This window comes from Eimeria maxima, genomic scaffold (assembly GCF_000499605.1).
Source record: "Eimeria maxima Weybridge genomic scaffold, Emw_scaff267, whole genome shotgun sequence".
Classification (NCBI taxonomy): Eukaryota; Apicomplexa; class Conoidasida; order Eucoccidiorida; family Eimeriidae; genus Eimeria; species Eimeria maxima.
In genome coordinates, this window is record NW_013565520.1 from 1 (window position 1) to 27,829 (window position 27,829).

Genomic DNA, 27,829 nt, shown 5'->3' on the forward strand with positions numbered 1-27,829 from the left:
TTGCAGGCTCAGTGCTTGATGGTTCTGTGCTTGCAGGCTCAGTGCTTGATGGTTCTGTGCTTGCAGGCTCAGTGCTTGATGGTTGTGTGCTTGCAGGCTCAGTGCTTGATGGTTCAGTGCTTGCAGGCTCAGTGCTTGATGGTTCAGTGCTTGCAGGCTCAGTGCTTGATGGTTCAGTGCTTGCAGGCTCAGTGCTTGATGGTTCTGTGCTTGCAGGCTCAGTGCTTGATGGTTGTGTGCTTGCAGGCTCAGTGCTTGATGGTTGTGTGCTTGCAGGCTCAGTGCTTGATGGTTGTGTCGAGGCTGGCTCCGTAGTGGCTGGTGCGGTACTGGATGGTCCAGTGGTGGCAGAGTCAGTGGTACCCGGCTGTGTGGACTGTGAACTGGTTGTCGGGGAAGAAGTGGTTGTGCTAGTGTAACATGCGCTACAGCAGAATGCAGTGTAGCCTCTCTCGCATAGGAACTTGCGTAGAGCAGCTTCGAGCTCTTCCTTTGGAACCTCTGAGTTGTCTTCGAGGAATTCAGTAATGTTTTCCAGGAGTCCTGGGCTTTCGCGGATCATAGGGTATCTTGTGTCAAGTCCAGGGAAAATCGACAGGATCTGTTGCAAATCAACCGCCTTGTGGGGGCCAGATCTAGTGGCAGACACAGCATTGGAACCTTGCGCCGAGAGAAGGGCTACCCCTGCAAAAGAACATCAGCGATTTGTTGTTGCTTGGCTGGACTGGGGCGCTATTCACTGTCGAGGGAAGCAGAACACCTACCGAAGAAAATCGTGCCTGAGCAGAGACGAAGGGAGGAGAAGATCGCCATTTTTGGTAGACAGGTAGACAATGGGAAGGAAGACAACTGAAGTTGATGCTCGTGACTTCGGCTGGGAAGGTGGGAGCACAGATGGCTCAGTGTTCGTGGCGAGGCTAGTGACGCTGCGTCATGTGTCCACAAAAGCAGTCAACCGGACAAGAAGGGGAAATTAATTACTTGTTTAGAAGTGGCAACGCGTCAGGCCTAGTGTGACACCTATTTGAGGTGCCGGCGGGGGGTTAGGGGGTGCGAGATGCCGATGGACCGCTGTCCGACTAGAGCTGGGGGGCAGAGTGGAGTAACTGACACCTTGAATACCTGAAATTACAACGACCTAAATTTAGGTACCAAGTAAGAGTTGTACCAAATATGCTTTTTGTGACTGACGTCATGCTTTGAAGACTTCACCTGTCATTACACCTCACCGGCGTGGATGTTACAGAAATGGCGGCATTTTTTTTCACGTTCCAGATCCGAATGAACTGACACGTCATCTTCGGTCAAGAGCATAGGAGAGAAGTTAGTCACTCAAAAGTAAAAACAATTGAGCTTTGGGGGGACGAACACATACTCAAATTGCAAAATCTTGCTGCTGCGAGAATAGAAGGCGACACCAGCCAACATTCGGGCACGACGGACGGCCACCCCATCGTGCTTCGGCGAACTTAGCCTTTCGCGGAAGCTAGTGAAATTTTATATGAAATTTAATACTAAGAATGCGAAGTCGTATTGGTTGAAGGTAGCATGGATCCCAATAGGAGCGCGTGTACAGCAAAAGAGGCACGTGTGAACTGATCTACAAGTGACCACGAATTCGCTTCAGACCGCTTTACTGAATCTCATCATGTGGGGTACACACTTCCCTTTAGAATGTCATTTTTCAGTTTGGCATCTATCTGCAGGGAGCAAAGGGCACAACCTGAAATGCCTTTGCTAGGAATAGTGAAGTTAGTCGTATGGTGCTCTCATGCGTGCCTTTCCCTAGTTACAAACTCAATTCTTAGGTGCCTGTCTCAACCTAGTTGTCAGCTGCAGGAAAGACGGAAATCACTTTGTGCGCAGTTGCGCAGAAGAATACGTACTTGAAAACAATTAAGTTCAAACGCTGCTTTCGTGGCACAGTTAACCTGATCCCGCATACTCAATGGAAAATGAAGACGTTGAAGCCAAAAAAAAAAGTCATCACCTATGTATGATGACTACAAATTTTAGTCTGTACGTTTCACCGAACTACAGACCCCTCAACGGGTAGCCAGTGTTAGCTAGAAAGTGACTGCCAATATGCGCGTGTGGTCATTGCCAAAGAAAACTCTGCGTTAGGAATTCAACCAAACCATCTACGTCAGCAAACGTGCTCAGGTATCCAAGAGAGACTCGAACAGATCCGGATGCCTTTGCTGTCATTAGTGGCGCACTTCCCATCCAACCAAGTTGTGGAGTTGTGCGAATCAAGGCACCGCTGGGGTCTGAGCAACTTTCTCTTGCGAGGGTTGCGTTGACAATGTCTGCTCCTGTAAGTCCGAGGAAATCCTAAGCAAGAAAAAACATCAAAGCAGACGAGCTGAGCATGCTATGGGCATGCATGACTGCGAATTTCCTTGAGTCGACCGCAGTAGTGTGAGTGTCCTGAAAATACTGCGTTTACCTGGCAGCCTCCAGGGTTGCAGAAGCAACCAGTGCGAAGATGAATTCCCGCAGCAGCTGTTTTGGCCTCCACCTAGACAGGCCGCACACCGCTCACATAAGCATAGACAGAGCGTTTTCTTGCACGCAGCATGCTGTTGCGGTGATTCCGAGCAATGTTTCGCACTTCTGATGGTGCCGTGGTTCCTGGCTTCCTGTCTTACCTCTCCAAACGGAATGAAAGACCCATCAGGTCTGAGTAAGTTGAAGTTGACTATCCCACCTGCATGCCCATAGCCCGACCCGAGACTTGTAGCAACTCTGCAGACCTAGAGTCGCTTCAGTGTACACAAAGTGCTGTTTAGTGTATTCGGCGGCGAACAGGCCGTAAGCAGAATGCCGCCTTGCAAGAAGACTCGGTCCCACCTGAAGGTTCCTCGGATTTTGCCCAGTAGAGGAGTGCAAAGTAGGCGCCGTTACGGTGTCGGAGATACTTTAGGGAGCGATAGAGGTGGCGTGTGAGGGCGCCCACATGTCGCTCGATTGCCTCCATCCCTATTGCCTGAGACAGCAGTCAATGCAGCACCTGTTGGGCCGGGCCGGGCAATACGGAGACGTGAAAAACGCTATGCGTCTTCATGGGGAGGGGTATATGCTGCATGTGTGCTAGTGCAGCGCCCACGCTTGAATACTGTTGATGGTTGTACTAGCAAGGCCTAAAAGAGTAGGGTTGCTGCCTTGCCTGTAGAGCGGCGAAGCCGTATTTGATGGCGGCTATGGAGAGGAAGTTGACCGTCCCGTCTTCGAGGCGGGCGGAGATGTCTGCCTTTGGCTTCTGCCAACGCGCGTCGCACAGAGAACCCGAGACGCTGCCTCCACCCCAGTATACCTGCGGCACAAGCACAGAGGATTATACCCGAGAAAGCTCGCTGTGGAGAAGGCAGAACACAGCAGTCCCCTATTCTCCAACTTCATGAAACAACACACACAACAAGTAAAAGCAACACATATACACCTAACACCGTACATATACACCTGAGGGAGGCTGCACGGGAACGCGCATGAGGCCCGTCGCTGCTACATCAACAACAGACCTTCTTCAAGACGTCTGCTGCGCTGCGCTTGAGGATAAGCGCTCCCAAACCCGTCGGATATCCGAAGATTTTATAAAAAGACAATGCCAAAAAATCGGGAGCCTCATCTTCTTCTCCACCGGAAAGCTGAATCCGCGATGTCGGAGCAGCAGCGGCGGCGTCAAGAAGCACAAGCCAGCGGCAGTCGCTCGAGAGGCCCACTCTGAAGAATACAAGCACCCGCCAGCAGCAGCAGTTGCAGCAGCAGCAGCAGTTGCAGCAGCAGCAATATCAGTAGCATTAGCAACATTGACAGCAGCAGAAGCAGGAGAAGCCACAGAAAAGTTTTGATCGGCCTATAGAGTATATATTTGAACTGCCTGAGCAGGTAATGCCGGCTTGCATGCGTTGTTTCTCTGAGGAGGCGAATTATGTTTGAGGGCGATTTGAAGGTGGGGCTGACTTGTGTATCCTTTGGATCCAGGAAAGAGGGAATGACGCGCCATTAAAGTTGTCTTTAAGGGGAAACCCAAAAAGACAGAAGGAGCTGGGCTCAGCCCTTGGGGCCTCTGCCTCCTGCTGCTGCTGCCTCTCTCGTGCTCTCAGTGTTTCCTCCACTTCTCGAGCAGACAAAGCCTTCACAGCCTTCGCTCCTGCTGCATAAGCCAACTCCCTAACACGCAAGCACACAGACACACAGTCCGCTTGGCAGCAGCAGTAACCCCACCACAGTAACACACACCAGGATGGCACGTGACCGCATTGCCTCCCGATACATGACAAGCGCATGCAGTAGCACAACAGTTGTCACACTGTGAATACACAGCACAGCTGCTGCAACCCAAAACTTCCAGTAAAGGTGCATGCACAGAGACACGAGTAAAGAAACAGACAAAAATCGATAACACGCGCATATGAAAACTGTGACTGCTGCGCATACATACAAAGCGCTGCTTTGAGCACAAAGGCAATCAAACATATCAAACGAAGCTGCAACCCCAAGGCAAATGCAACAGAAGACAACTAAAATAACAAATAACAACATATCTAAAACCCCTACGAGTGCTCTTCCGGTAACAGCAGGACACAAGCACAATAAAGACGGGCAAATACAGCAAGGGCAACGTCACGCAACAACATGTCGCCACCAATACTTGCTGCTCCAATTGCTGCATCATCCGAAAAGAACGACGATATTTAATTGCTCGAGAGCGGAGTTGAGGGGAACAGACGGGGATACAGAAGAGGATGAAGACCCCACAGAGGTAACCATGGCAGCAACTACTGTATCAGGTATACCTACAACAAAGCGGTGGCATCGCAGCACTCACCTAACACCCAGGACGGAGTTGTGGTTAATGCGGAGATAATAAAACCGAGAGGCAGAAGAAAAGGGGAAATCCTCTCCGACCAACTTTATGGCTGCCGTCGCCCCTGTACAGCCGCACACAAAACCCACAAACACAGATTAACTATGCAGCAACAAGAATAATAACAATAACAATAATAATAACTATAATAACAACAATAGCACCAACAATAAAAATACTAGCAATACGAACAATGATAGCAACAACAAAAACAAGCATATCAATAATACCAACAGCAACAAAAAGGAGCGGCAGAGACTTCTGAGTCCCGGCAGCGCCAAATCACAGACAATCGGAAGCCGCAAAATAGACGCTAGAGTCACCAACAACAGCAGAAATCGCAGAGACAACAGCAGCAGGAAAACAAACAGCAGCAGCAGAAGCAGGAACAGCAGCAGCAGCATCGTCGTCTGTTGGACCTGAAGTAAACACAACTGCAAATTCTTCTTCACGCGCTCCGAAGAAATCCAGAGTCAACTCGCGAGCTTCTCGAGTCCTCTCATCTACGCACCAGCATATACTGACATATATTTTATTTATTTACTTGTTTAGTTAGTTGGAAAAAGCAACTGTATACGCAAGCATCAATGTGTGCACTCATACAGACTATCCTGTTGCCTCCACATTTGCGAAGGATCACAGCTGCAGAGATACTGCGCGCTACCTGTATTCGTGCGGCTATCAACCAATATTTGTACATGTATGTACATACTAAGAGTGCACTTATATAGATAACGTTTATGAATATAAGTATACATACATACGCTACCTTTGCATACCGGCGCCACTGCATGCTGCATAATGGAGATGAAATAGAATGAAGACAACCACTTACCAGTAAATTTGGCGGAAGGATTCCGGGAATGAGCATTGCCGAACGTATGCAGCCCCAAATCTTTGAAAACAGATAAAATCTGCTGCTCTTGATACAGGGAACTACCTAGGAGGCAGAGGACAGACACAAGCACACACGCCTCAACAGCCATCTGGGCAACAAACCAAGGCAGTTCCGCTTCCTGTTTCTTCCTATCTCCCTTTCTCTTCCTTTCTCCGGCTTATTCTACCCGCCCCGCCCATTCTCAGTTGCATACGTTTGTTCCCGTTCGTTCTTTTCCACTTTTTAGTACATATTACTACATGATAGTTCTATTTGTTTGTAAATGCTTTGACTTGTCACTTCTTCCCTTTCGTGAGCGTCGCTGTGGGGCTTGTGGCTTGCAATTGCAGTACCTCCGCCACAGGCCCTATATATTGCAGCATATTGTAATTGTTTACCTTCTGCTTTTGTGTGTTGTTTCTCTTGGTTGTGTATAACTACTGCTAGCTCTCTTTGGTTTTTCTGTTTATTTCTGTCTGCAGCTTTTTCTGATAATTTGAGTGTTGGGCGATTTCCTTCCTTTTCGTTGTTATTGATTGTGTCTGTGTTACTGATATTTTGTTTCCGTGCTATTTCTGTTGTATTTATCTTCTTTTAGTTTGTTATTACTGTGCTGTTGAGTAATGTTTAATTCTTTATACGTCTTTATCTGGACTTCCGTTTCCCTATTCCGCTGTTCTGTCCTTGTTCATGTCTTGTTCATTTAACCCCCACCCCTCATTTTACCTGCATAGTCCAGGTAAATGTCTCCTTGCAGGCGTTTTAGCTCCCTCTGGGCTGTCTCTTCTGCTTGTATTGAGTAATCGGCAGAGAAATCCCTTATAAATTGTCGCCTGCGGTCTTCGTAAGAAGGTGCCCGCCCACGCCTGCACAGACCTTCATGCTCCTGCTCCTGATCCTGCTGCTGTTCCTGCTGCTTCTGCTGGTGGAAGCGATGGAGCGCTTGTGGGGATGTCTTCTTCTTGCGTTCTGCTGGGAGTTTTTGCCTGACCTCTTGCTGCGCTGTAGCGAAATCTTGCAGAAGCCTCTCATCGAAGGAAGGAGGGCCAGCAGCAGAATCTGGGCTGTCCGGTTGAGTATCTTCTTGCCTTTGGTATTCCCCTTTTGGTTCTGTTTCTGTCTCACTTCCTTGTTCTGCCTCTGTCTCTTCTTCTGCCTCCGTCTTTGCCTCTTCACCCCGCTGAAACGCCGCCGGCTTTGCCGGGGTAAAGAGAATTCTGGCAGTGTATGGAGACGCATGGGGCCAGATAAGGCTATCAGCAGGAGGACACATGGAGTCCTCATATCCGTCCTCTGTAGCATCCTCCTGGTGCTGCTGCTGTTCGTGCTGCTGCTGCGGCTGGTGATTCTCCGGCTGCTTACCCCTCTTCCTACACCCTCTTGCGGTCTCCCCTGCAGGAAGGGGATCTGGGATGAAGTAAACACCTTCCGGAGAAACTCCGGAAACAGAAGGAGGTGGTAAAGGTACGGGTGCTGCAGCTGATGCTGCTGCAGCTGCTGCGGTTACACCAGAGCAGCTGCATGGGTGATCATCCGACGCACCAAGCCCAGAAACTGAAGCAACGGCACCGGCAGCAGCAGATACTGCAGACTCTGCTGCCGATTCAATCGTTTCCGTTGTTGTTGCTGTTGCTGCCGCCACTGCAAAGGCGAGCAGCACAGCTGCCCAGTGAGTGCAGGTGGCCTGTGAGGGCCCGCCCATCCTGGGTAGTTATTATTTGAATTATTCTTTTATGTGTTTTGATTCCACTTACTTTGCCTACGATTTTGTTCCAATTTATTGCTTCCTGTCTGCTCGCAAACACCCGAGCGCTGCTGCTGCGCCACTGCTGAAACGAACGGCCGACGACAGGCCTAGTGATCGGCAGCAGCTGCTGCTGCTCTCGGGCACACCTGGTCCGATCGGGTCCCCTTCTCAGTATAAACGTAGAGCAAACTAATTCATTAAACTGAGCAAGAAAAGAAAGTTAATATGTGTACTACACACGACAAGCCCCTACCCGAGATAGCGGGATCGTCGGCGGCGGCTTGCTGCCTCAGGGCCCCACAGGGCCCCGACTGGCTGTTGCTACGACATGTCTTCTTTGTGTTGCAGCAGTACTTATTTCTTTTGGGATATATTCGTCAAAGCAAAAGAATAGAAACAACACAGAGAACCTTGGCCTCTCCAGCAGCAGCCGCTGCAGCTGCACAGGCTACGCCTGCTGCGGCTACTGCCGCTGATGTAAGACGGCGGGAGAGGTGCTGCGTCTGTTTGTGCGTACGCCGCACCGCATTAGAAGCAACTGCTCCGTTATGGATTTCGATCGGCAGTTTCTTTCTGATTGTGCTCCACCTCCAGCTGCTGCTACACAGAGCCACCCCGCCGGAAGTAACGGCTGCAACAGCTGCAGTAGCAGCAGAAGCTGCAGCAGCAGTCGAAGCCTCAGCAGCAGCAGCCGCAGAAGCTGCAGCAACGGCTCTATCGGCAGCAGCTGTCATTCTGTCTTCGACCCCAGTAGCGCAGACGAGGCGGACGCCACCCGAGGGGCAAATAGCAGTAGCAGCAACACCAACAGCAACAGCAGCAGTAGCAGTAGCAGCTGGCGTTGGGTGCCTCGGGGCTTTTTTTGCGTGTATTTGCTGCAGTCCATCTCATCTCCGCTGCATTTTTACGTCGGCTGCACCACAAATCCTCTACGGCGACTGAGGCAACACAACGGAGAAATAATACAGGGAGCCCTCCGCACTTCTTGGTGAGACCCCCGCTGTTGCAGCTGCTGCTTCTGTTGCTGCTGCTGCTGTTCAGGCTTATACTACTGCTGCTGCAAAAGGATTTGGCGGTGCAGTGTCTGTTGGTGGTGCTGCTGGTGCTGCCTAGACATTTCCGCTTCAATATGGTATTTGTGCCACTGGCGTGTGACCCTATATATTATCCCGCCATTACTGCTGTTGCTGCTTCTACTGCTTCAGGCACCGCCCATGGCGTCTCTGTTTGCTTATTTCGGGTTTTCCATCCTTAGTGGGAGCTTTACAATTTGAATTTCGCTGGCAGCAGGCGCTCGTCCCGGCTGCCGCCGTTCGTTCCTTGTGCTGCTGCGGAGACACAGGGTCCATATGCAGCTGCAGCACCTGCAGCAGCTGTGCAGCACGACGCAGGCAGCAGCGCCGCGAACGCCATCCCAAAGTAGCCCCCACACAAAGCACTGCAACAGCAGCAGCAGCAGCAGCAGCAGCAGCGGACTGGGAGTTACTTGATCTGCAGGCAGCAGCAGCAGACGACTCTCGCTGCTGCCGCGTCCAGTTTGTGCAACGGAGACGCCGCAGCAAACTGCCGCAGCAGCGGCTTGAAGCTGAGCTGCAGCAGGCGCTGCTGCTGCTGTACGGAGACCCTTTCGGGCGGCTTCCGCTGCAGCTGCGGTGCTGCTACGGAGATGTCGCAGATGCCCTGCAGGACTTGCTGCTGTACCCCTGCTGTGGAGGGGGGTCCAGAAAAAACCTCACAAAAACCACCTGCAGCAGCAGCAACAACAGCTGCAGCAGGCGCGCGTTGACCAGGCTACCCCCACAGGTTACAATCAGCAGCGGCCCCTTAATTTCGACCGGCCTGCAGCCTCCTGGCCTGCGAGTAGCAGCCTTCACAGGATGCAGCAACAGCAGCAGCAGCGGGTGTATCTGCTGCTTTGGTGATGGTGCAACACCCGACCTGCGGCACCTTCAGAAGGACAGCAGCATTTCAAACTGCTTCGGGCAGCTATCTGAAACAGCAGCAGCAGCAGAAACGGCGGCAAAAGTAACAGCATCAGGAGCAGCACAGGGAACAGCTGCTACTGCTGGAGGTGGTTCGTGTGTGTTGTGTCAGTCGACGTTTCAAGAAAAGGCCCGGGCTGTCTACTGCCCTCAGTGCGGAGTGTACGTACACCTGACGTGCGCTGGACGCTACGCCCTGCAGCAGGAAGCAGCAGCAAGGCAGCACCAGCGGCGAGTTGCAGCGTCATCGTCCGTTGCGCGGAAAGCAGCTGCAACAGAAGCTGCTGCTGCTGCCGCTGCAGCAGCAGATGACGATCTTGACGAGGCATACCGAGTAGTCCCTTCTTATTGGTGGTGCTGCGCATGCAGCCGCAGAGTTTTTTGGGGATTTGTCTTAAACCACTTATATGAGCGATGCAGGAACAGGTCCGCAGAGGAAGCAGCAGCAGCACAGGCAGTAGCAACTGCTGCTGCTACTGCTGCTACCGACTTTGCTGCTGCTGACGATGGACAGGATATCGGCGAGAGTCCAGCGAGCCAGGCAACATTAGCAGTGTTAGCAGCAACACCGGCTGCTGCTGCTACTGCTGCTGTTAGCGTCGACAACGGGGCATCAGGGCGTGGAAGTAGGTTTGCTTCCAGTGCAGCAGCAGCATCTCAACGACTTGCAACTGCACAGAGGAAACGCAAGGCACCAGCTGCTCTGACGGCGCTTACCCAGGCTGCTGCTCCTGCTCCTGCTCCTGTTGTTGCTGCTGCGTCTGCTGCTGACGGCGGCAGCACGGCAGCTGCCTTCGCGTCGCCGGAAAACATGAAGGAGAAACCGTCAGCTGCACTGTCCTCCCGTCACCCTCTGGCCAGTGAGAACAGCAGCCACAGCAGCAGCAACAATAGCAGCAACAACAACGCTGTGCTACGCATTCCTCCATTGCTAGAGCGCTTAAGGCTTGTGGGTAGCCTCAGTCAACGGTAAAGACATCCTCTGTATGTTGCTGCTGCAACGGCTGGAGCACCTGTAGCAGTCTCCAGCATCAGCAAAGGCATGCATTTACGCATGCCTTTATTAGCGTGCATGAATACGAATATCCGTATCCGATGTACTTAATTTGTTTGTCCGCATATTAATTCCTTTTCTCGGCCCCACAGGCACTTTTTTGCAGCTGTAGAGGCACCCCAACACCTCCATAGTAGCAGTTGGAGTAAACGGCAACAGCAACTGCTGACTGCTGTGGTATCTATTGCTCGTCTCATATCCTGTTGTCTGACCCCCCGGGTACTCAGTTATTTCGCTACGCAGACTTATTTATTGTTTACTGTCTCATAAAATACTACTGTCTCAATGTGGCTTGAAGCTGTTCGTTTACACCCAAACATATATACAACAGCAACAGCAGTTGCTGCTCCCCTAAATGCTCACTTCTGCTGCCATAACTGCTGCAAGGCGCTACTTCTGCCGCTTCTGCTTTTGTGCAAGCGGGATCACATCCCGTTCTTGCTGCCGCGGTTGCTGCCTTTGCTGCATCTCAAAAGAAGGCCGTGGGCAACACCACCAGCACCAGCCTACACAGGCAATAGCCTACACGGATAAGAGCAAGTTCATCTGCATCTGCTGTTGCTGCCTTTGCAATCTGGTGAGGTGAGCCTGCTGATGCTGCGCATGAAGCTCGACGGGCTGCAACTCCGTCTCGGAAGCGGCAGCAAGTGCTGCTTCCCAGCAGCAGGTGCTAGTGCTGTTGCTGCTTGGTTCTCTACGGCGGCAGTCTAAGCCGCTATACGTGCTGCTAGAGAGCTGCAGCTGCTGCTGCAGTTCGAACGGAAGAGTTTTCAGTGCCTTCTTGTGCTGTAACTGCTGCTGCTGCATATACACCTCAAGGCTTCGCCTCAACTGCCCCCGCAATATCCTTTTAAATGCTTCTGCGCTCTCTCGCAGCAGCAGCTGCTGCTCCTGCGAGTCGCCGTTGACAGCTGTAAAGTCCCCCTGTGGTTCCTGTGGTGCTGCTTTTGGGAGAAGCAGCAGCAGTGCCTTGGGTTCGGCCGCTGCTGCAGCGTGAGATGTGCAGCAGAGCTCGCAGAGGCACGTTGCTGCTTCTGCTGGCTCCTGCTGTTTGCATACGGACGCCGCTGCATCCATCCTGAGCCGTCTAACTCTGTATGCCTGCAGAAGCCGCTGATGCAGCGCGTTGCCGCTGCTGCGTTGCTGCAACACCAAATGCGCGGAAGGCCACCTGGAAACAAAGCTGCTGCCCCTGCGTTCCTCCTCCTCTTGCTGCTGTTTCAGTTGCTCTAGTGCAGTGTACGTCCAGCGCTGCTCCTGTTCCCGTAGCAGCAGCGCATAGCAGCATTGCATTGCTCTTGCTGCGGCTGTTTCGCTGTCTATAAGACTCGGCAGCAGCATTGCCAGCGAAAACCTCCCCACATACGCAAGTGCCTCCAGCCCCTGCTCAAGTCCTGCATGGGCTGGGGATGATTTCCTGCAGCTGCTGTTGCTTTCCGTCCGATCATCAATTCTCTCTGCGTTCTGCTGGTGGTCTAATCCATCAGCAGCAACATCTGTAGTGGCAGCAGCAGCAGCAGCTGGGGCATGCGGGACTGTAAAGTTGACTTCTGTTCCCGTTGTTGCTTCCGTTGCTGTTGCTGCTGCTGGTTGTGCTGCTGCCACCAAGGGTTCAGTTCCTTCGCTAGTGAGACTGCCGGAGGTAACCCCTACTGCGGCCTCAGCAGCTGCAGCAGCAGCAGCTGCTGCTGCTTTTGCTGCTTGTCTGCGCCAAGGGGCATAGGTAAACACATCCAAGAGGCATTGTTCACCATCCTCAGGTTCATCAACGGTGCTGCTGCTGCTGCTGCTGCTTGGAGCTGTGCCTGCAGAAGGCGGCGGTAGAAACTCCAGCACCCAGGGGGGCCCGCGAGAACGCAAAAACGCATCAGCTGCTGTCACTGCTGCAGCAAACTGCCGGGTGCTTGCAGGCTGGCAGCTGCGGCCGCAGCAGCCCAACAGCTGCTTTGCATCCGTGGCTGCTCCTGCAACGCTCGTAGCTGCTCCTCCCTGCAGGTGCTCTGCAGACTGCTCGCAGCAGCACCTGCTGCTGCTGCAGTGAGAGAGGGTTAGAGACGCTCTCATGCCGTTAAAGAACCGCTGCAGCGGCAGCACCCACCAGTCTTTGGGGGAAAAAGAAGGCTCCAAGAAGCTGCAGAATGAACATCCACAGCATCAGCAGGTGCAGCATCCAGAAGCCACTATTGCATAAGCTCCGTTGCTATTTCCGGGGAGCTCCCAACTGTCCACGTCAAACAGACAGAAAGTAATGACCCCGAGTTGCTGCAGCTGCAGCTGTAGCAGCCGCAGCAACAAATAAAGCAGAGTCACTACCAGCTCCAGCAGTAGCAGGCGATACACGGCTTGCAGCGGCAGCACCAGCAACAGCAGTGTGCGTAGAGAGTCTTACTTGTGATGTGTGTATAGGTCGTTGCTGTCTTCGACCCTCCAAATGGGCGTTCTTAGGTTAGGCCTTGTGAAGGGAGAAGACAAACAAAACCAAATATTTAATGCCTGCTGTTTCCTCCCGTCCTCAAGAACGTTGCTGTATCTGTACCAGCGCAGCAGCAGAACAGCAGCAGCTCAGCAGCAGCAGAGTAGCACACAAGACTGATGCTGCAGCTACCTGCTGCAACGGCCCTGGTTCCTTCCGGTTCCCTAGGCTGCGTGTACACCTTAAATCCTACACCCGCCAATCCAACATCTCTTCTGTTGAGAAAAGTCCTGCTCCTGCTGCTGCTGCTGTTTCTCGCGCTAGTGCTATTCCTCCTGCTTCGGGCAGCGCTATTGCTATGGCTGCAGTTGCTGATGTGCTGCCGCTGTTGCTGCTGCTGCTGTTCCTGCAGCTGTTTGTGTCTCCTTTACCTTCGCTGAAGGGAAGTGGAAAGGCCCGGTAGCAGCGGCAGCATAAGGCCGCCGTTGCTGCGGCCCCCAACCCACTGAAGAGCAAAAGCTGAAGAGACGCCTTGTAAGACAGTTAACGCGCTGCTCAACAAGCCGCTGCTGGGCTTGTTGCTGCTGCTGTTTATGCGGGGCTCTTCTGCGGCAGCAGTCTCATCTGCTACAAAAGATGCCGCGAGAGGAGGCGGCGGCAACTGCGACCAGGAACTGCTGTTGCTGGTGCTTGAAGCTGTACTAAAAACCCTCCTATTATTACCGCGCTGATCGTCTCCTGGGGACGAACCCCTAGGCAGCTGCGCAGCCCAGGCCAGCGGCTCGAGCCTCTTCCTGTGCGCAACCGACCCTACATGCAGAAACACCACCCGCCACCCAAACAGCCAGCATATTCCCTAAACCGTAAAGACTACGTCCTCAGCCGGAGCAGCAGGAGCCGAGCCCCAACTGCCCCTGCCGGAAACTCCTGTGCTCTCTTGTGCTGCTGTCGGCAGCTTATGCATCTCAAGCTGCTGCTTTTGCTGTCGTTCTTGCTGTTCGCTGCTGCTCACCTCCATACTGAAGGGCAAGGTCATCGCCGCTGCTGTCGGTGAGGGCGGCTATGGCACGCAGCACCTGCAGCAAATGCAAGTAGCTCGACAGAAACAGCAGCAACCCTAATCCCTAAATCCTAATGACACACTATTAAAGGGCATTTTTTGTGGAGATGTCCCCGTCTCTGTCGGTATCTGTGCCTAGTGTATGCGTATATGTGTGGTGGAGCTCCTGCAACAGCAACAACAGCAAAAGCAACCGCAGCAGCTGCTGAGGTTGAGGTGGATGTGCCTATTGCCTGTTGGTCTAAGGCGTGGTCGATAACGAGAGCAGCAGGGAGTGCCTCCATAAATGCAAGGACAAAAGCCCTATGGAGGTGGAGTTGCAGCTCGTTAGTTCTGTCTAAGGAGTCCAGACAGTTCAGCCGGCAGACCCCCCGCTGCAGCTGCGCAGGCAGCAAACCCCACAGACTGCAGCAGCAAGCCACAGCCACAGGCAGCAGCAGCAGACCGCAGAACAGCACCGGTCCATAGCCAGCACCAAAGAACCACAGCAGCGGAAGCAACGAAAACAAGCCACAGGCAGCAGCTGCAAGTCACAGGCACGCATAAGCCACGAGCAAGCACATCAACGAACAGGGAAGGCAAGCCCATATCTCGGCTGCTGCAGCAGCATCAACGCCAACTCCAACCTTCCCAATACTACTACTACTACTATTACTACTACGCAGTTCTACTACTGCTGCCATTGTCGTTGCTACAGCAGCGGGAGGGTCTCGACGGACTCGTTGGAAGCAAAAAACTGCAGCTCTCGAAGGGTATTTGCTGCAAGGGCCCCCACCCATGCAGATGCTCCGGAAGGGTTTGTGCGTCTAGCTGCTTCGATGTCGACTGCAGCAAACCGCAGCTGCACCGCAGCAGGAAGCTCCTGCAGCGCATCAAAGTTCATGCAATGCCGCCGCAGCACCAGCAGCAGCACAAGACGCGAACCAGTGTGCAGATACCCTAACTCCCCCAAGGCAACCCCTGCAACTGTAACGCAAGCATCGGCAGCACGAGCCGCAGCGACACGAGCAACAGGAGTCGTTGCTGCTGGTACAGCTACTGTTGCTGCTGCTGCTGCCGCCGCTGCTACTTCAAGCATAACTTACTGCGTTCAGAGCTGCAACTGCTCTGCGGTATTCCTCTCCAAGATAAGCCTCCTGCTCCGCTACAGTTGCTGCTGCTGGTGCTTCTTCACTGTGACTGTTCTCTTCGTTCTCCGCAAAAGCACACATTGCTGCTTCGGCAGCTGCCCTTAGGCCCTGCTGCTGTTGTTCCCCGGGACTAGCTGCTGCCGCGGAGAGGGCGCGCGGCGCTGTCTGCTTAACTGCAACGGGTGGCCCCAGGCGCGGGCTGCTCCGCAGAAGATTAAGTAGAAGAAGGGGAGCTCCGTACCGCTGCAGCAGGCCTGCCATGTGCCTCCTGATGGCACTGCAGTTCACGTCTGTCTGGCAACAGGGCAACAAAGCAACCGCAGCAACAGTAGCACCAGCAGCAGCATCATTCACCTAGCAGCAATTCTGGCCGCAGCTGCTACTACAAATACTGCCGCAGCAGGGATTGCAGGGGCAAGTTGTGGGCACGATCACCCCTGCAAGCCCCGCGTTTGTAAAGGAAGAACAGTAGCAACAACCAGCAGTCACAAAGACACACAACAGCAACAGCACCACCAGCAGCAGCAGTAGCCCGCCGCACCATCCTGCGTTGGATTCTGGGTCTGGAGGGAATGACTGTTGTGTCTTGACACCACAGCAGCGGCGCGCTGCCCCGTGCTATCACATGTGACGCAACAGCAGCCTCAAATGCGCCTCCTCCACGGAGCAAAACCTGCTTCCTTAGTGCAGCAGGAGTGTCTGGTGATGCTGCTGTTGCTGTTGCTGCTGCCTCCACAGCTGCTGCTGCTGCTGCTGCACGCGACGGCATTGCGGCTTGACAGATGAACTCCACCTCCACCTCATTAGCGGCGTCTCCTGCGTCATTGAGCCCCCGCTTCCGGTACCTGCAGACACACACAAGCAGCGGCGGAAGCATCAGCTGCTGGTTTTGCAGTGTCTGCAGTCTCACCAACAGCACCATGAGAAACAACGCCTCAAGCAAGTAGCGGCAGCAGGGCGCCTACGATGCAGCAGAAGTAGCAGAAAGAGCAACAGCCGCACAACTTCACGCATGCTGAGCCCTACCGAGGCCCCGCAAAGGAAGCAGACCGCCGCGATATTGTCAGCAGCTGCAGCAGCACTCCTTGCGTGTGCAGCACCTGCTGCTGCACCGAGCCATGCAGCAGCAGCACGAAGAAACCCTCAGATATCAACTCCGGCTGTTGCCGTTGCAGCAGCAGAGACAGCAGTTCCCGGTTCCACAAGAATCGACACTCCTCCCTGTGTAGCGGCGACCTGCGCCAGCGGCTGCTGCACCCCTGCTGCTGCTGCTCATTCTCCTGCTGCTGCTGCTGCTTGTCGCTGCTGTCTTCTGAATGCAACTCGCAAGTGATATACAGCTCGTGAAATCGCGCTGAACGTGCAGCAGTACAAGCTTCTGCTGATGCTTCTACCCCTGTTCCAGCTAGCTCAGCTGCTGCGGCGGCAGCAGCAGCAGCACGAGCAGCAGCTCTCCTAGCAGCCAACTGCTGTAATGACAAGTTGATGCAAAGGGTCCGACAGAAGTAAAACCCCCTATCTGCATGATATGCGGAAACTGAGGCTCGATGTTTTGCGTCCTCTGCTGCTGCTGCTGCTGCTGCTGCTGCTGCTGCTCCCGAATTCAACGACAGACCTGCCAGCCCCCTGCATAGATCCTGCACCTGTTGCAAGTACACAGACTGCTGTTGGTGATGATGATGATGCTGCTGATGTTGGTGCTGTTGCAGTGAATACAGTAAGTCAATAGTAGGCGGTATGCTGCAGCAGAAGGCTGCGGCCTCCTGTGCAGATACTGCGTCGAAGAAAAGTGGCAGCAGCAGCAAGCCATCCAGTGCATGCACTGTGTGGTGCTGCAGCAAGCGTGCTGCCTGAGCACAGCACAACACACCACCCCAACTGCCCCTTCTGTTGTTGCTGCTGCTGTTGCCGCTGTAGTCTCCGCACCTGGCGTTGCCGTTCATGCTGCTGCTGCACCTGGGATGCCTATTGTATTATAGGTCAGTCGCCAAGGTAGCTGCTGTTGCAATAAAACACGTTGCTCTTTTCGCTGCTGCTGCTGCTGCTGCTCACAGGCTGTGCGCCGGCAGCAGCTACGAGGTGGAACCCGCAAACAAGCGGCAAGAAGCCGACGAGACCAGCGCAGCGAACCTGCTGCTGCGGCTCCTCCAACAGCAGCAATAGCGCTGCAGCAGCTCATACACAGTGCAACACACAGAACACCCTCTGCAGCAGCAGCACAATCTCGAGCAGCGGGAGAAGCAGTAGTCGCAATGGTCCAAATGGGGGAAAACAATAAAAAGCAGTAGTAGCAGCATCAAGAGGGCTGACCATTTTTCAAACACTCTTCTGCTTCCTCCGTTGTCATTAACCTTTTGCCTATCCTCTCCCATGTGGGAGGCCGGTGGAAACAATGCTGCTGCTGCTGCTGCTGCTGCTGCTGCTGGTGGAGGTTGAAATACTGCTTCATGTGCTCTCGCTGCTGCAGTGTCGGCTGTTTATGGATCAGCAGCAACGAGTGAAGCCGCCTCCACGCCAGGCCGTCCCCATGCAGAATGCATTCGCGAATCTGCTGCTGCTGCACATTGTGCTGCTGCACCCTGCTGCACTGCTGATGCAGTGGCCGCCGCTGGAGGCGATCTGTGCTCGCCACAACAAGAATGTAGCGTCGAGCCACCAACAAAGTGAAATCGGACAAAGGTGGGTCTGCGGGAGCGGCGCCAGCAAATGCCGCTTCTGCTGCTGAAGCAGGTGCAGCAGCTTCTGAAAGACCCGCCTTTGCAAAGAACGGCGGTATATCTACGTCAACGCCCTTGAGAGGGCCTGCTGCTGCTGCTGCGTGGTTTGCATGCATTTGGGGTCCACTATCTGCTGCTTCTGTCTGTGATGCTGCTTCATTTGCCCCTGCTGCCACTGCTGCCTGTTCCAGGCTTCCATACGGGGGGGGCCTCGCCGCCATTTCCCCCCAAGGCGACACAGCAGCTGCCGCTGCAGCAAGCACGGCTAAAGCAACCGCCGCAGCAGCAATAGAGTGATCAGAAGCACCGAAAGCAGTAGCTAAGAAAAGTCCGTGATGGTGCACCTAGCCACCATCTGCTATGCGTCTCGCCCCTGTGTCTGCTGCTTCTCCTGCGGGGCAGCAGACACAGTAGCACACCTTGCACCTCCTGCAATGCCTTTGTGAGGCAAATTTCTGCCTTACACTGCTACATATTTATTTACATATAGAGAATGTTGGCAGCAATTACGCGGAGCGGGCAGAAGCAGCAGGGACGGTCTGTTGGGGGCCCTTGGCCTAGAGGCCCCACCACCACTGGTCTTGCTTCCCTTAGGGCTGCTGCTGGTGCTGCTGCTGCCGATGCTGCTGCCGATGCTGTGCGTTGTGGGGTGTTGAGACCGAACCCGCAAGTAACTTGGAAAATAGAATAAATGTGTTTCTAACAAAAGATAACTAAAGGAAAGATGCTATTGTCATGCGGAGAACGGCGGAAGCAGCAGCAGCAGCACCTTCCTGCACATTGCTGCAGCAGGCAGCAGCTGTTGGTTATTGGTTAGTGGGAAGAGGGTTGCTGCTTCTCCGAAAAGGAGCGTCTGTGGTGTCTTCATTGTTGACGTGTTTGTTGTGTAGTCTTCTCTTGGGGTATACTGATGTGTTTGTTATCTCATAGCGGGTGCCTAATGAACGCGAGCTACAGCAGCAGCAGCACTAGCAGCAGCAGCAGCTGCTGCTGCTGCGCCGACCGCCGCCGCGCTGGCTGTTGGGTGGCGCCACAGGTTAGTGTTTAAGGGCGGTGTTTGCTGTTGTTTCTTTTATGATTGTTTTCTTAAGTTGGTCTAATTGGTTTCTCCGTGTTTCATTTCCGCCGGCAACGCAGTGCATGCCGTGAGCTGCTGCTTCGCGTCGTCCCGCGCTGCTGCTGTTGCTGCTGCTGCTGCTGCTGTGCACGCCAGCAGCAGCGTAGGCTTTCTTTAACGCATGTCGACTTCGTCTTCTGCATTTCGTTCATTTTGCTTTCGCTTGGTTCTTTGCTTGAACTAGACATCTCTCCATCTGGCTCACCCGGCTGCCGTTGCTGCGCTGCCTGGTGGTCATACCAGCAGCAGCAGCACCACCACCGGCAGCAGCAGCAGCGGCACCAGCGCCAGGAGGCCGAACTGCAAACAGCAGCATCCATCTGGCACTTCCCAGTTGGTGATTGGTGACAGCAATACAGTTGTTCGCTGCACCTGCGAGACCGCGGCAGCAGCAGCAACAACAACAACTGCAGAACAAACACCAACCACAACAACAGCAGAAGAGGCCACCGCAACTGCAGCAGCAGAAGCAGTAAGACTACAAAGAAACAACAAGAAGAAGGACGCGGGCACGTACTTTCGCCTCGACTGTTGCTTCTCTGCTGTTATTCTGATGGCCACGCGAGCTTCACGAACAGTGGAAGGGGCCTCCCCCTACAGCACTTGGTGCATCTAGAGCTGCAGCAGCTGCTGAAGACAGCAGACTGCTGCTGCATCTGGGGCTTCACAGTGGACTAGGGCCCTCCTCCCTTGGCCTGAATATCCGCAGCCCCACCAACGTGCGCGGGGGCATACGTACGCACCTCAACAGGAAGAGCAGCAGCAGCAACGGCAGCACCAGCACCAGAACCAACAGAGGCATTACCAGTGGCAGCAATTGTCCACCGATTTTGTGGCTGCTCCGCATGCCCTCGAGCCGGGAGCTCCTCTGCGAAGCAGCACCTCCTCCAGCAGCAGCGGAAGAAGTAGCAGCAGTTGCTGCTGCTCCAACTGTTGCTGCTGCAGCAGTTGTTACAGCAAGATGGGAAGACAAGCCGCAGGCTCTAGGGCCAGCAATAGCAAGCAGCGTGCAAATGCTGCGACTTCTGCTGCCGCAGCCCATGTAGCTGCGTCTGGTGGCACAGCGGTCGCCGCTGCGTCGCAACAGCACGAGCACCAGCAAGACCTTCCAGCAGTTATTTGCGGAAGCGCAGGAGCAGCAACGGGCAGCAGTGAGGCTGAGACGGCCACCACAGCACAGACTGGGAACGGGTCTCCAGAAGATGACGCAGCAGCAACAGCGCAACAATTGGATCACCGTCTGCAGCACCGACAGCAGCAGCGACAGCAGCGGCAGCAGCAGCAGCGGTTGAATGGCCGCAAGGCAGAGGCCCTCGAGGCCTCCGAGGAGTTCCCCTTCGCGCCGTTTGTGAACTCAGCTAATGGGGCAGACACTGCAGCGGCAGCAGCAGTGCCGACACCAACGTCTGCAATTGCTGCTGCTTCTGTAACTGCTGGAGATGCTGTCATTTCAGGGCTTCGAGGGCGCCTGAGTAGTGCGATGTCGGGGGCGAGGAACGGGCTAGGGTTGCCTTCTCTGTGCAGCAGCAGGCTGCTGCAGGAGCAGCAACGGCTGCAGCACAGGCACCAGCATAGGGAGGAGGAGGAGGAATTGCTGCTGCTGCAACACCAGCAGCAGCAGCAGCAGCAGCAGGACCTGGCTGCTCTTGAGCTGCATCAACAACAAGGCGACCGCGCTCCGTCTCCAAGCAGTGAGGGAGATGTCTTTGATTCGTTTACGCTGCTGCACACAGATGAGAGCCACACCTTATCTCACTGTGCTGCAGCAGCAGCAACGGCGGCAGTAGCAGGGGCTTGCCACCCCTCGAAGCCGCGCACCTGCAACCGCCTGGATTGCCCGCATCTGGCTCACGGCTCCGCAGCAGCGGCAGCTGCTGCTGCAGGCTTCCCCTGTGTTGATCGGCTCAGCGCATCTGCTGCAGATACATTTGGAGAGCCCACAGACGCTGTGCTGCTGCCAGAGGACGCCACCATAGGACTGCCCCGGCCGCATGGACGTGCTGTTTGTTGCTGCTGCAACCCGGGAGGGGGGGTGACGAGCAGCAGCAGCAGCAGCAGCAGTAGCAGCAACAACAGCAGCAGCTTCAATGTGCCAGCTCCAGGTGCGCAGCAGGCCCTCTGTGCGGATTGTTGCTGCTGCTGCTGCGGCGATGTTCTGAAGCAGCTGCTGCAGGCTTCCTTTTGGGGGGGCATTTGTGCTGCAGAACGCATGCGGCGCCGCATAGAGCTTCGGGTGACGGAGGCGGTGAGCAGCAGCAACAGCAGCAGCAGCACCACCGGGTTCTTGGTAGGCCCATCACTTTGGTCTCGCGCTGCTCTGTATGCCGTGACGGGTACTGTAGAAGGTGTGGGGCCGTTTGCTGTGCGACGGCGACACTGCGACTTCCAGTGGCTGCAGCAGCAGCTGCAGCAGCTGCTGCCGGGGGTATTTATTCCTCCCCTCCCTAAGAAACAAGGGTTGGGTTGCAAGGGGGAGACAGAGACAGCGGCGGATAGAAGACAGGGCCTTTGTTCCTTTCTAACACGAGTCCTTAACCGTCCCCACCTAGCTAACACTTCTGTTGTGCGTGCGTGGCTCGAGGTCACCCCCTCCGGCGGCAGCAGCAGCTGCTGCAATAGCAGCAACAGCAGCGACGGAACCTTCTCTATTGAGGCTTTGAAGCAACGCAGACAGCACATGACGGAACTACAGAGGCTCGAGGAGCAGCTTGCTGAGTACAAAAGAACATTTGCAAGCGAATTGGCTGCTGCTGCTGGGACGGCGGCGGCGGCGGGAGCTGCTGCTCCTGCGGCAGCACCTGCAGCAGCAGTAAAAGCCACTTCTCCTTCCTCCGTGTCTCCACAGGTTCCTGCATGGGGGTCGGGGCCCCCATCTCCAGCTACAGCAGCAACTGCTGCTGCTGCTATTTCTGCTGCAGACGCGGGCCCCCGCATGGCTGCCAGCAAGGCCTTAGTGTCACACCACCTACAGTTCCTGTCACTGCTGCAGCGGCACCTTCGACGCATTTGCAAACTGCAGCAGGAGCAGCAAGGCAGCATGGAAGCCTTGCAAGCTGTGCTGTTAGATCACAGACTCGCAGACCCGTTGCAGCAGTTGCTGCAGCCCTTGTTACTGCAACAGCAGCAACAGCAGCTGAGTGACAACGGCTGTGGGACTGTTGCTGCAGCATGGGGTTTCGCAGCAAAGCAGCAGCATCATCAGCAGCAAGAGCACCAGAAAGATATCCGCGAAAATGGGCCATCGTGGAGCCGTAAGTCGCAGCAGCAACAACAGCAACAACACCAGCAGCAACAGTATGTGGACAAGCACAGCACTGGGTGTGCATCCGCTGTCCTCGCTAACCAATGCATACAGCAACAGAAGCAGCAACAGCATCAGCAGCAGGCGGCATTGGTGCAAGGGTTTAGAATATCGGGTAGCGACGCTTTGCAGGACCTGTCCTCAGTATTATTTTTCTGTGGCATGTTGTGCCAACGTCAGTCGCAGCAGCAGCATCTAGACGTGCTGCTTGCTGCTGTTAATCGAGGAATAGAAGACAGCGAGTGCATGCTGAATGCGTTTAACTATGTGGAGCAGCTGCAGCAGCAGCAGCAGCAGCTGGCAGCAGCAACGGCGAAGCTGCAGGTTGAGCTTGCGGCTTTGCGGCGATCTCCTAGGGGTTGTTGGCTGCAGACGCATTTGCGTTGGAAGGACAAGGCAGCGCAGGTGGGGGAGCAGCAGCAGCGCCTGCAGCAGCAGAAGATGCTGCTGCAGCCGCTGCAGCAGCAGGTGGCCTTGGCGCAGCAGGTGCTTGTCTATGTCGAGGCTCCTGCATGGGCAGCAATGCGTTCAGAGGCGCTTGCTGCAGCAGTCTACGGATTCTTAACAGCGCGACATTCTCTGGAGAGACGTAGCGAGGCTATATGGGAGGCTTTCTGCTCACATGCTGCCCGGTTCCACTGCCAGCAGCAGCATTTGCAGCACCTGCTGCAACAGCCGCAGCAGCAACAGGCCAAGCAGCAGACCGACGCAGAAGGACGTAAAGCATGAGGAAAACACCCCACATGCCTTGCCCCCTGGGTCGCACCCAGCACCCACAAGCAACAGCAACAGCAACAGCTACTGCTGCTGCTGCCAACACTTCTGCGGTAGCCTCATCTGGGTCGGCATAATTTTGTTTTATTGGCATTGCAGACGGAGGGAATGGCCAGAAGGCTGCAAGAGTGACAGTCAGAGGGGATGGGTCTCAACAGGGTTTTAGCGGCGGCAGCAGTAACCCCGCCAGCTGCTACTGCTGCTGCCGCTGCATCTTCATCCTGCCGCTGCAACTGCAGCTTTTCCTGAGCGCGGTCGGCCCCCATGTTGGTACGCCGAGCCCGGCTGGGGTGCTTGTGCATAAGCTGGAAGAGGCGCAGCGAGAATTGACCTGGAGTTGATATGCAGCTGTCGCTACAGCTGCAGCTTTTGCTGCTGCTGTAGCTGGTGCTGCTGTCGTTGTAGCGGCGGCAAATTGCTACGTATGCTGAGCCTGCATAAGTGTCTGCATAAGTATCTGCAGCAGTATCTGCAGCAGTAGTATCTGCAGCAATTCTCCAGCAATATGTGCAGTAGAGATCTGCTGCGGTATCTGCAGTAGCAGGTGCAGCGACCCCAGGAGCAACAGCAACGAGACGGTTGGTAGATAGGGCCTCCAAGCCGGTGGGCCTGCAGGTTGCTGCTGGTGCTTGTGCTGCTGCAGAGGAGTGTATGTTGGTAGCAGATTATCGTCATCAGGAAATTCACGAGGGCACGTAGCAGCACCACCTGCTGCAGCAACTACTGCAGCAGGTGCAGCTCGTACAGCTGCTGCTGTATTTCTGCTCAAACGAAGCGTTCTTCGTTGTCCGAGTTAGGTGACTATGCTTACAGCGACAGGTTCGAAAGAGTAGAGGCCTCGAAGTTGCATGTGTTAGGAAGGGGCCCCTATGATATTGCCACTGCATGTGGTCTTAGGAGACCCATTACAGTGATGGGGGCCCCAAGTGGCTGGAGAGTACCAGCCGAAGAGTGAGCCCCTCTTGCCCCACCCGACGGCTGATTCCGAAGGTAGTGAGGCTGAGGGTTCACCAGGGTAGTGATGTTTAAGGGGCCGCCTGTGCATTGGTGGCCGCATGGAGCATGCAGATGATTAAATATTAAGTAGAACGGGAGGCAGAGGGCCCTTACTGCTCTTACAGGGCATGTGAAGGCTTGCTGGAGCCCTCTCAGGGGCCCCAGCAGGGATGCGCATTTGATCTGTAGCGTAGCGTCTGCAGCTACTGCTGCTGCTGCTGCTTCTGCGGCTGCGAGAGCCGTCAATGGAAGCAACTCACTGCCGGAGCTTCCCACTTGATTACATGGGGGAGCCTTGCTGCGGCTGTTACTAGTATTTTGGCTACTGCGGCTGCTGATACTGCTGTTGTGGCTGGCAATCAACGGATGCAGCAGCTCTGGCTCTTACAGCTGCTGCCGCTGCTGTTGCAGTTTCCAGGAAGAGTGTGTCGACGCCTTCTGCTGTCTCTGCGCATGCTGCGTAGAAGCGGGCTCCGGCTGCCGCTGCTGCTGCTTCTCCTGCAGCTGCACCGGCTGCTGCGGCAGCAGATCCGTCGGCCTTTGCCGCTACTAAGGCGATGATGGCTTCCTGAGCTGCAGGGAGTAAAGAGGCAGTAAGTATTGGGGCGTCTTGCTGCATGCACCCCATTCTGTGATTTCTAACGGCAACGAGCTTATGCATGAACTTATGGTGATGGTGTTTACTGCTATGGGCTGGGACCATGACCATGAACTTATGGTGATGGTGTTTACTGCTATGGGCTGGGACCACTGTTGCCGCAGCTGCGGTTGTGGAGAGGGAAAGAGTATTAAACAGATCAGTATAGGAGGTACGCCATTGTTTTTTAGGCACAGAGCGGAACAGAGGAAAGTGCCACTGCTGGGCTCACCGCCTGCTGCTTCCCGCGTTTGTTTGAGTATCCTGACAGCTTCTGGGAGGGACTTCGGGTCGGTAGCATCGAACACAGCCAGCAGCACATCATAACGCTCGAGGGCCCCTTCAAAGGCCTCTGCATATTGGGGGGCCCCGGAAAAGTCAAAGAAATGCAGGCGCACCGTTTCCTTGGTGGGCAGCTGCACGTCTTTAAGCCCAAAGTCCAAACCGATTGTTCGCGTCCCTTGGGACCCCACCAGCTCCCCTGGAGCGCCACAGGGGCCCCCAGCGAATCGCCGCTCGCAAAACCGCCTCACTAAACAACTCTTGCCGCTTCGCTCGGGGCCGATTGTCACAACCTTAAGCCTCAGGGGCCTCGCCATGTCAAAAGCCTTCCATCTGCGCCGAGAAAAAGAAGCTAAGGGTGCCCACCTGCTGCTGCTACACGGCGCTTGAGAGGCACAGTCTTCTGGAGGTATGGCTCTCCATATGAGGGGAGGCACAATGCGTGAAGAAGCAGAGAGAGAGTGACGGCGCGGGCTGGTCGTGCAGTCCCCTTCTGCAGTTGCCGTTGCTCCTGTTGCTGGTGCCACGTCGGTTGCTGTTATTGTTGCCGGTTGGCGTCCCTTCTGTGCTTCCGGCGTTGATACATTTGGATGGGCGGGTTGAGGAACCACGGTCGCCTTTTCCTCGGTTGCTGCTGGTTTTCCCTTGCCTTCTGCAGCCCGTGCCTCTGTTGGAGCTGCTGCCGCTGCTGTGCATCCGTTTGATTTTGCTGTTTCCCCCTCACGTCGTGCATCTGATGCTGTTCTTGAAGATGCATTGCTGAGCGTGGCTTCCTCCGCGGCCGAAGCAGCAACAGTAGCAGTAGCAGTAGTATCTACAGGTGCTGCTGGAGGTGTAGCAGGCGCTTTTAAGTGTGGCGCAAAGACTGACAACGAATCAGCAGCTGCTGCTGCTGACTCGAGTGCAGCGCATGCAGCATCTTGTTGCCTTTTTCTATTCAGTATTTCGTCTTCACTTGGACACCCCGACACGCCTTGTAGCTCTGTCTTATGCCCAGGCGTCTTCCTTAATAGTGGCGAGGCATCTGAAGCTGCTGCAGGTGTAATATCAAATTCGTTTGCAGCAGTAGCAGCAGCAGTAGCTGTTGCTACTGTTGCGGCTTCCGCCGTATCTGCAGTTGTTGTGCAGTCTGAGGAGTAGGGTCTCCTTGTAGCAGGTGCTGCTGTAGCTGCCTTGGCTGCTGTTGAGAAATTGAGAACAGTTAGGAGGCTCCATGATGGTATAGGGATACGTGAGTCGGCATGTTCTCTGTTTCCTCCTCGTTCGTCTGGTTTGTTGTGCAGTTGCTCCTGAGACAATCTGGAGAAATGGGCCCAAGAGGTCTCTCGCCTCATCCCAGCAGATACCGCCAGCTGCCGCTGCAGCAGCAGGTTTCCAGCACTCGCCCGGTGCTGCACCTTGGGCCCCCGCAGGCCCAGCATTTGCATTCTGTGTGCCTGAGGAGGTGTTGGGGGGCCAAGGGGCTCTCTTGACCCATGAGGCGCTTCTGGAGGCTCCTGCTGGGAACCGAGTGAACCCGGTGTGGACCACAGGTGCCTGGAGCTTCTGAAGGGGGGCGCCCACGGAAAAGCAGAGAAGTTGGTGCTCGTCTGCGGCTTGGGTTGCTGTGCGCCATCGATTTCTCCCTTGTTGCCGGTGCGGGGGGGCACTTGCCCGGCGATGGTAGCCCCATTGCTATTGATGGGACGCTTGGGAAGGCCCAAAGAAGTTAGAACCGGCAAGGGAGAAGCCGCAGACTCAGCTGCAGAGGTACCAGGCAGCCCCCTCTGAGTCAGCATAGCTGCCTGTGCAATCACGGACGGCTCCAGGAGGCAGAGGCTCCCAGTTAAGGGGACTCTCCGGGGAGCTGCAGACACAGAGGGCCTGCGAGATGTTGTAGGACTTCTCTGCACCCCGGCATGTAGATTTGCTACAGCAACAGGAGGCTTGTGGCCCTCCCCTCCAGCCTTGCAGTCTCCCTCAGCAACATCTTGTGTTGGGGGGCCCCGCTGCTGTAGCATTGTCCAGCATTGAGGGGCCGTCAATTCGCTAGCTCCGCGCCGCGCCTCCATTCCTGAAGCAACGCCTTGGGTGGCTGCCCAGTTCAGGCTGCCCCTAAGCTCTGTTGCAACTCTTTTAAGGTCCTCCCACGAGTGGGTGCCCCTGCGAGAGAAACTCACGCCAGCTGCACCTACCGCCCCCCCAAGCGTACTACTGCCATTAGAGTCAGGAAGAGCCATTTCACTTTCGCATGCCACACCTCTTGCTGTTGCTTCGGTTTCTGCTGCTTTTGGTGCTGCGGCTTCTGCTGGTTGCCGACTTCAGCTCAGGACTGCTCTGCAGTTTAGTATGCCTGCACTGCGCCTCCAGAGTCTCCTGCTTTACTTCTTTTCCCTTAGCAGCCCCCCAGGCTGTAACAGCTGAAAGCGTCCTAGAAAAGCTAGAGCATTCAAACGCCTGCAGACCTCCCGCGGCCTCCAAATGCATTTTCAAGGGCCCCTCTTTGCTGCAACACCCTGGGACCCCAAAGGCTGCAGCGAGCCTTCTTCGTGCCTTGGCACAGCGAGAATGTGGGCATGGGTTGTACAGAAAAATGCCTAGAGGCTGCAATGGCAGCTACAAAGGGTCCTGATAGCCGCCCGTCTTCGTGTGAGGCGCATCAGAAGTTAAGCAGAGATGGGGATAGTCTGCCTAGATGGAAGAAGGCTACAAACAGAAGGGGCCTACCTGAACGCCGTTAGCTGGTGTATGTTCGGGAGAACCCCCCCGCGCAGTCAACCATCACTGTTTCGGCTCTGTGTTGTTCTATGAGGCAGTGGCGCCTCCCTTTTCAAGTATGCAGAACTGCTACTGCTTCTGCATTTACATCCCCATGCTGTGTGAGCTAAAGGCA

At 55.0% G+C, this 27,829-nt stretch overlaps 8 protein-coding genes across 8 annotated transcripts; 3 read left to right on the forward strand and 5 right to left on the reverse strand.

The window, feature by feature from the left end:
• Positions 1 to 96: 96 nt before the first annotated feature.
• Positions 97 to 419, forward strand: EMWEY_00025290 (Isoleucyl-tRNA syntehtase-related, related; the record flags this gene model as incomplete). The annotated part of the gene is made up of 1 exon (XM_013481037.1): positions 97 to 419. A coding segment is annotated over one exon (323 nt), but the record flags the coding sequence as incomplete, so codon positions are not given.
• A 216-nt stretch (positions 420 to 635) lies between these two features.
• On the reverse strand, positions 636 to 1,298 carry EMWEY_00025300 (hypothetical protein; the record flags this gene model as incomplete). Its single annotated transcript, XM_013481038.1, has 4 exons — positions 636 to 684; positions 765 to 926; positions 982 to 1,020; positions 1,213 to 1,298. 4 exons carry the CDS (start codon positions 1,296 to 1,298, stop codon positions 636 to 638), a joined length of 336 nt encoding a protein of 111 aa, XP_013336492.1.
• A 799-nt stretch (positions 1,299 to 2,097) lies between these two features.
• On the reverse strand, positions 2,098 to 7,449 carry EMWEY_00025310 (molybdopterin cofactor sulfurase, putative; the record flags this gene model as incomplete). Its single annotated transcript, XM_013481039.1, has 11 exons — positions 2,098 to 2,334; positions 2,450 to 2,521; positions 2,652 to 2,710; positions 2,854 to 2,989; positions 3,221 to 3,316; positions 3,522 to 3,723; positions 3,964 to 4,173; positions 4,832 to 4,934; positions 5,290 to 5,373; positions 5,706 to 5,810; positions 6,474 to 7,449. The coding sequence occupies 11 exons, from the start codon at positions 7,447 to 7,449 to the stop codon at positions 2,098 to 2,100; spliced, it is 2,280 nt and encodes a 759-aa protein (XP_013336493.1).
• A 593-nt stretch (positions 7,450 to 8,042) lies between these two features.
• On the forward strand, positions 8,043 to 10,449 carry EMWEY_00025320 (hypothetical protein, conserved; the record flags this gene model as incomplete). The annotated part of the gene is made up of 2 exons (XM_013481040.1): positions 8,043 to 8,339; positions 8,782 to 10,449. 2 exons carry the CDS (start codon positions 8,043 to 8,045, stop codon positions 10,447 to 10,449), a joined length of 1,965 nt encoding a protein of 654 aa, XP_013336494.1.
• A 603-nt stretch (positions 10,450 to 11,052) lies between these two features.
• EMWEY_00025330 (hypothetical protein, conserved) lies at positions 11,053 to 14,686 on the reverse strand (the record flags this gene model as incomplete). The annotated part of the gene is made up of 5 exons (XM_013481041.1): positions 11,053 to 12,661; positions 12,920 to 13,060; positions 13,375 to 13,753; positions 13,956 to 14,019; positions 14,630 to 14,686. The coding sequence occupies 5 exons, from the start codon at positions 14,684 to 14,686 to the stop codon at positions 11,053 to 11,055; spliced, it is 2,250 nt and encodes a 749-aa protein (XP_013336495.1).
• An 8-nt stretch (positions 14,687 to 14,694) lies between these two features.
• Positions 14,695 to 18,071, reverse strand: EMWEY_00025340 (hypothetical protein, conserved; the record flags this gene model as incomplete). Its single annotated transcript, XM_013481042.1, has 6 exons — positions 14,695 to 14,865; positions 15,089 to 15,427; positions 15,759 to 15,978; positions 16,160 to 16,983; positions 17,186 to 17,298; positions 17,444 to 18,071. The coding sequence occupies 6 exons, from the start codon at positions 18,069 to 18,071 to the stop codon at positions 14,695 to 14,697; spliced, it is 2,295 nt and encodes a 764-aa protein (XP_013336496.1).
• A 719-nt stretch (positions 18,072 to 18,790) lies between these two features.
• On the forward strand, positions 18,791 to 22,997 carry EMWEY_00025350 (PX domain-containing protein, putative; the record flags this gene model as incomplete). The annotated part of the gene is made up of 3 exons (XM_013481043.1): positions 18,791 to 18,886; positions 19,152 to 19,439; positions 19,677 to 22,997. 3 exons carry the CDS (start codon positions 18,791 to 18,793, stop codon positions 22,995 to 22,997), a joined length of 3,705 nt encoding a protein of 1,234 aa, XP_013336497.1.
• A 1,363-nt stretch (positions 22,998 to 24,360) lies between these two features.
• EMWEY_00025360 (Ras family domain-containing protein, putative) lies at positions 24,361 to 27,176 on the reverse strand (the record flags this gene model as incomplete). Its single annotated transcript, XM_013481044.1, has 2 exons — positions 24,361 to 24,611; positions 24,908 to 27,176. The coding sequence occupies 2 exons, from the start codon at positions 27,174 to 27,176 to the stop codon at positions 24,361 to 24,363; spliced, it is 2,520 nt and encodes an 839-aa protein (XP_013336498.1).
• Positions 27,177 to 27,829: the final 653 nt, after the last annotated feature.